The following is a 7,377-nucleotide window of genomic DNA, read 5'->3' on the forward strand; positions in this document are numbered from 1 at the left end:
TGAAGAAAATCCTTGCTCATGGAGGCTCCAATGTGTATGTAGGCACCAGGCTTCTTCACAAAGCCGCCAAACATCCTTCCTCTCACACATCCATTACTGTCTTAATCACTTCTAGAAATGTTTCATCTCTCCTCAGAAGGAGTTTATAGCTTTATCTTCCAAAACTATTTGTGCTTCCTGTCTCTGAGACTTACGACCTGTGTGAAATAGTACACAGCATACAATGTTCCTAAGAGATATCTAAAAAGGCATTTGTCTATAGAGATATAGAGATTTTTGTCTTTCTTTCAGAAACTACAACAAAAAAAGGAGATCACAGTATTTATCTTACCACAAGTGGTTCTGCTCCTAGATTGAGCCCCACAGCCACTGTTCAAGCTTGACAGACTCCATTATCTCATTGTATACTAGTTTTCTGTGTTAATTCCTTCTTTCCTTTCTATATAATATAGTTCTATAAGCTATGACATTGTTAATTGTTTAAGTCTGTTTAAGAGTCAACAAAAGTTAATTCTGCTTCCGATCTTCTGTAGAGAAATTTTAATCTAGTAAAATGGCCGCTCTTTGCAAGAGATCACATCCAAAGACCAAGGTCTATCTGGAATGCAGACCTACCAAACACCTTTCATTCCTCTGGCTGGGATAGAGATATGCTTTAAGTACATACCTTTAATCCCAAACACTGTAGGTAAGGAAGCAGCCATGTTTGAAAGTGATGACTAATTGAAGGGCAAATAAGAGAAAGATTTAACAAGATATGCTCAACTCTTACAAAACAGTCAGAAAGAAGAGGACTTAGAAAGAGAAAGGGAAAAAGTATGGTGTGTATGTAGGGCAGTTTTGCTGGGACAGTTTTACAGAGACAGGTTGCAGAGAGAACAAGTTAGAGACGGGTGAGCACAGATCGAGCCAGAGAATTAGAAGGAACCAGAAGATTAAAACATATTGACAAAGTTAGTATGAGGCCAAGCAGAATAATTCAGTCAGAAGCCTAGAGAAACCAGTTTGAACCAATCATCTTAGAGAAGAGTTTTAGCTAGAACAGCAGAGTTGACCCAGCCAACAAGAATTAAGAAAAACCTAGAAAGGGTGATTATTCAGCAGTGAGCCTCTGGGTTGACTATTCCATCTGTAGGATAAAAGCTACATTTACACTTTTCATATTGTTTCATATCACTGATTCCACTGAGTAATTATGGGTATATTCTTAATGTTTTTATTGTTTTATTATATTTTCACTTTCAAATAAATATTAAATTTAAATATATTTTGACCATATTCTGCCCTTCCCTCAAGTCCTTTCAGATTCTCTTTCCTCCCTACCTATATAACTTTAACTTTTTTCTCAAACAAAACAATTATTCAATATTAAAACAAACTCCCGGGGGCTGGTGAGATGGCTCAGTGGGTAAGAGCACCCGACTGCTCTTCTGAAGGTCCAGAGTTCAAATCCCAGCAACCACATGGTGGCTCACAACCATCCATAACGAGATCTGGCGCCCTCTTCTGGAGTATCTGAAGACAGCTACAGTGTACTTACATATAATAAATAAATAAATCTTTAAAAAAAAAAAAAACTCCCAAATAAGCAAGAAAACAAAACAATGCCAAAACAAACAGACCAGCAACAACAAAAACAAAGCAAACAAACAAGCAGCAACCAAAAAAACTTACCAGCCTGGACCCAAATAAAAGCACACACATATACACACATGGACACACACACACACGCACACACACACACAGACAAACACACACTGTCCTAGATTTGATGTAGTGACACTCCTTTGGAGAAAACTGATTTTCCATCTCTCAGCAGGTATAAATGACAGTTCAATTGTTACTCTTTATACTATTATCTAGGTTTTCATTCATTAATTCTGTCATTTATCATTTTAATATAACAATGTATGATAATATAAAACAAAACTATCAGATCAAGTTAAATAAAACAAACCAACAGGAAGAAAGGAGTCCAAGAAAAGGAACAAGAAACAGACCCACTTATTAACACACTCAGGAATCCCCCCAAAAACCACTAAGCTGGAAGCCATAATATATACATACACAGAAGACATGCAGAACCTAGGCAAGCTTCTTCAGTCTCTGTGAGTTCATATGAGCTTTATTAATGTTGGTTCAGATGGCCATGTTTTCTTGATGACTCCTAAACCTTCTGACTCTTTTCACTCTGTCTCCCTTTTGAAAGGATTTCCTGAGCTCTGAGGTGAGTAAATTTTGATGGAGACTTTCCACTTAAGGCTTGGTGTTCCAAGATGTTCCACTCCTTTTGTAAGACAGACATTACACATATCTAGACTATGGTCACACAACCAGTGTTGGATATAGATTCCATCATGTCAAGTGGGCCTTAAGTCAAATTTGTTATTGGTTGGCTTCCCCCAGAAGGTTTGTGCCACTATTGCCTAACATATCTTGCAGGCAAGACACCATTATTTATCAAATGTTTTATGGATGGCTCTGTTAATCCCATAGATAAGAAGAGAAAGACCACTTATCCAATTATGGCAAAATTAAAACAAGCTTTATTTGTGCACATCTCAGAGTTATATGGGCAGCTGTCTCTCCCGAAGGCAGCGTTCATGAGACCTCCCTGAGACAATTTCTTAAGTCCTTTCTATGGGGCAAAACCATAGGATGGTGGATTTGCAAGGAAGCATGGTTACAGAAGTAAAAGTCAAGCAGTTAAGAAAAGTTGGTCTTCAAACAATGGGTATAAAGCACTTTTGAGAACAGATGGGCCTGGGTGGGGGTATGGGGTTGTTTAACTGTAAATTCTATGTTTACTGGGGTAAGGCACAGCCAAGATCTGAGAAACAGAAATCCAAGTTTTACAATAAACTGAAACTTAACTTGGTTACAGACTCAAAACTGCTCCTAGGAACAAAAATGGAGATGGGCTAGTTTCTCGGCTTTATGTTTATGTTTCTTAATTTTTGTAACCTGCAGAATACTTTCCTTTGTGAAGATACTGGAAAGTGGGAATAGAGGCTCTATTTAGGTAGGCACCAGTTCAATTTCTCCTTGTTCAATGAGTTGTACAGGTGTTGCCTTCAGAAAATGAGGCTTGCTGTCAGTTTTTGGAAAGTAACCTATAGTCTTGGCAACAGGCTAGGTTGTTTGGTAAAATTTTAGAAATTTGGAGCTTGGCCTTTAGTGAAATATGTATTGGCACATTTCATATTTTCATGAAGGTTTTATCATATTTGAAAGAACCATTCTTGATTTATTCATTCTATAATTAGAAAACTGTAGAGTTGTAGAGCTCACTCCCAGTGGATATAACTATAAAACACTCCAACACCTAAGACCCAAAACATTGTGGGAAAAAATTGTAAAAGCAAGAGGACCAAGTTTCCTAGGAGATTGTGTTTCCAAGTAATATGAAAGCTATACCAAAACATCTCATCAACATGACCAAACAAATATGAGCTGAACAAGGCTAATAGCAAGTAACATGCCAAAGTAGATGAAGAAACACCCATGGGACCTCAATACTACAGAAAGAAAGACACTTAACTAAATAAAGCTAGGAGCAAGAAGGTGGCCTTCTCCAGGGAAGAGCACCTCACTCCCCAGGGAAAGCCAAATAGTTACTCCTGAAAGCATGCATTCTCTTGAAAGCATAGAGACTGAACAGGTTATATTTAGCAATATATATGTGAATATTACATGCATCTGCACAGAATAATAATTAGTATTTGTGTGTATGCAAGGGAAAGCGAGAGGGAAAGAGAGAGAGAAAGAGAGAGAGAGAGAGAGAGAGAGAGAGAGAGAGAGAGAGAGAGAGAGAGACCATTAATTTGGAGGGAGGTAAGGCTTTAGGGGAGGAAAGGAAAGGTAAAATTTTTGTAATTAAATTATAATCTCAAAAATAAAAGAAATCCTTTCAGCAAATGTCGGTCATCATTGGGAAGAGAGGCCCCTTGGTCTTGCAAACTTTATATGGCCCAGTACAGGGCAAACACCAGGGCCAAGAAGTGGGAGTGGGTGGGTAGGAGAGCAGGGAGGGGGGTATAGGGGGCTTTCTGGATAGCATTTGAAATGTAAATGAAGTAAATACCTAATAAAAAAGTGGAAAAAATAAAAATAAAAAATAAATAAATAAAAGAAGTTGGCGCAGCCTTTTCACATGTCCTGAGCAGGACTCTCCTTGCAGCAGCGGTCCAAGTTCAGAGTCTGCAGCTATGGCAGCCCTGCGACAAGGCGAAAGTCATGGCTGGACAAGCTTTTAGGAAGTTTCTTCTGCCTTTTTTTTTTCAGCAAACCAAGGAGCTAGAGAAAGTACCCAAGGAGCTAAAGGGGTCTGCAACCCTGTAGGTGGAACAACAATATGAACTACCCAGTACCCCCTGGAGCTCGTGTCTCTAGCTGCATATGTATCAGAAGATGGCCTAGTCGGCCATCTTTGGAAAGAGGCCCCTTGCTTGGTCTTGCAAACTTTATATGCCTCAGTACAGGGAAACACCAGGGCCAAGAAGTAGGAGTGGGTGGGTAGGGGAGTGGTGGGGGAGGGTATGGGGGACTTTTGGGATAGCATTTGTAATGTAAATGAAGAAAATACCTAATAAAAAAAAAGAAAAGAAAAGAAATACTCCAATGTGTTGTGAAAGAGTATTGGTTGAAAGGAGTGCCTCCAAAACTGTAACCAAAGGTGGCATTATGCTTCCAGAAAAGTCTCAAAGAAAAGTGTGTGGCTTGGCTGTGGGGTCAGGCGGGAAAGGAAAGAGTGGAGAAATTGAGCCTGTCAGTGTGAAAGTTGAAGATAAAGTTCTTCTCCCAGAATATGGAGGCACCAAAGTAGTTCCAGACGACAAGGACTATTTCTTATTTAGAGATAGTGACATTCTTGGAAAGTATGTCGACTGAAATCACTGTTGAAATGATGTCATGTGAAGCTGCTCATTCCACTGATGTCTGAACTATTTCATCAAGTAAATAATTTCCATGTCTCCCTTTTATAATAAACAGATGATGCCCAAATGACTAAATAAATAAATAAATAAATAAATAAATAAATAAATAAATAAATAAATAAAAGAAATCCTTTAAACATAAGTAGAGTGAACAGAATTATCAGCCTGGATTAAGTTTTATTGGACATATTTATTGTTACCATTATTTTGTGAAACTGAACATGTGACTTGATCATTGTGTAAAGTTTCAATAATTGTTTTTAATCTAATATTTATGTATTGCTGATGTGTTTTCTTTTGTGGCACATGTTTTTATTCAATGCAATGAAAGTTGTTTTCTACTTGTTTGAATCTGAAAAGCCTCTATCGATGACAACGTGATAATTATTAATAAGGATTTATGATGGCTGTGTAACAGGGAAGCACCTGTTTGTAACTTAGTAGTTAATGTTAATGCAGAAAATTAGCAAATGTGCACTATTAATGCATTCTGAGATTCTTTACCACCTATCAAATGTAATTACTCTATGCACATGTCTTAGAGACCTCTGAATGCTTGCTAGAATCTATTTTTTAATCCATTTAAAACTGAGTAACCCAAATAAAAATCCTTAGTTTATATTTCTTAACAATATTTTTGCAACGATGTTTATAAGTGAAATTGGTCTCTTTCTTTGTTGAGTGAAGTAAGAACTTAGGGATTCTTTGGAAAGTCAGTTGTGCCAGATGGTATTTTGCTGGGGCAAACATGAAGGAGTGTTTTCCTGAGATGGGCATAGGTAAAAGAATGTTCTGCTAAAGCAAGCACATTGAAAAAAACAGCATGTGATGAAGGCTTCTTTGCTAATAACACACACATATATTGGCCTGCCTTACATTGTGTAGTTGAGCTCCATTGATCAGGACTCCATAGAGAGAAATTCACCAAAAAACTTTGGGTGGTGTGCTGTGGCTTCTTGCCTGAGGACTAGGGTTGATTGACAGGGTGATGTCAGCTGAGACAGAATCACATGCTGAGGCAAGACACATAGTGAGGCAAGTTCCGTGGAGAACACATGATGTTTGGAGGAGTTGGCTTGTAAAGCTAGCTCTGCAATGCTTCTTGCTGATCTTTGCTGATCTTCAGTTCTGCAAGAGAGGCACACTGAAAACTTCTGGTGGTCCTGTTGGTTCTGCTGATTTGTCGTGCTGATTCATGCAGACTCAGTGCTGATTCATCTGAGACCTGACTGTCCTGTAAGTGGTACTGCCACTGATGCTATCCAGAGACTATTAAACTGGATTGCTGCTATACCCCTGAAGTGTTTGTGAGTGGATCAAGCTGCCACTGCTGGCCTGTGAACTGAAGTACTGATTTCCTGACAACGCAGATGGGATTTATTTGAGAGAATCATTTCTAAACAGATCCACTTCCCCTATACCCTTTCTTTTCCACGATCTCTGGTAGGTGGTGGACAAGAAGGGAGGTTAAATGTTTAAGAATCATCATTAACAATAAGGTTTGAAAATTTGAAGTTACAATTGGATCTTTGTGTGGTTTAGGTATCATAACTGTGGCCTGATACAATGCATTAGATAGTGTTCCTTCTGCTTCAATTTTGTGGAATAATTTGAAGAGTATTGGTATTAGCTCTCTTTTAAGATCTGGTAGAATTCAGCACTAAAACCTTCTGGTCCTGGATTTGCTTTGGTTGGGAAGTTTTTATTTTTACTCCAACCAGAACTAAACTAACAGTTTTTAATGATGTCTTCTATTTCCAAGAGGTTATGGGATTGTTTAGATAGTTTACCTGATGTTGATTTAACTTTGGTATATGCTATCTGTTTAGAAAAATCATCCATTCTGTCTAGATTTTCTAGTTTTGTTAACTATAGACCTTTGTAGTATGATATGATGATTTTTTTTAATTTCCTCAGATTATGTTGTTTTAATCTCCCTTTTCATATCTGATTTTGTTAATTTGAATATTGTCTCTGTGCCTTTTAGTTAGTTTGCCTAAGGGTTTATCTATCTTACTGATTTTCTCAAAGAACCAGCTCTTGGTTTTGTTGAATCGTTTTGTTGTTCTATTTGTTTCTCATTGGTTGATTTCATCCCTGAGTTGGGCTATTTCCTGCAGTCTACTCCTATTGGGAATGTTTGCTTCTATTTTATCAAGTTGCTAGTCTAGCATTTCTCTAATTTCTTCATGAAAACAGTGCTATGAATTTTCTTCTTAATACTGTTTTCATTGTGTCCCATAAGTTTGAGCATAACTGTAATTTCATATAAACATCTCCATAGTTTATAGTTTTTAACACTGTAATATTTGTAGAGAGAACTAATTATTTGTAGATTACTGTCTAGTCCTCCATTTGACTGATGAATAATTTCAAGAAAACAAAACGAAGTCAGAGTCTTGACTGCTACTCAAGTGTTCTTGTGTGCTTATATACTTAC

The 7,377-nt window shown here is 37.6% G+C and overlaps 1 protein-coding gene across 3 annotated transcripts; it reads left to right on the plus strand.

Moving 5' to 3' along the window:
* The first annotated feature begins 4,236 nt into the window (after window positions 1-4,236).
* LOC110307499 (10 kDa heat shock protein, mitochondrial-like) lies at window positions 4,237-4,890 on the plus strand. Of its 3 annotated transcripts, none has more exons than XM_021179734.1 (2): window positions 4,237-4,283; window positions 4,635-4,890. In XM_021179734.1, the coding sequence occupies exons 1-2, from the start codon at window positions 4,237-4,239 to the stop codon at window positions 4,888-4,890; spliced, it is 303 nt and encodes a 100-aa protein (XP_021035393.1). The 3 variants fall into 3 exon arrangements, with proteins under 3 accessions (XP_021035393.1, XP_085686265.1, XP_085686264.1); XM_085830139.1 differs by having other exon boundaries at window positions 4,237-4,274; window positions 4,629-4,890; XM_085830138.1 differs by having other exon boundaries at window positions 4,237-4,259; window positions 4,611-4,890.
* The last annotated feature ends 2,487 nt before the right edge of the window (window positions 4,891-7,377 follow it).

This window comes from Mus caroli, unplaced genomic scaffold, assembly GCF_978045245.1.
Source record: "Mus caroli unplaced genomic scaffold, Mus_caroli_1 scaffold_14, whole genome shotgun sequence".
NCBI lineage: Eukaryota > Metazoa > Chordata > Mammalia > Rodentia > Muridae > Mus > Mus caroli.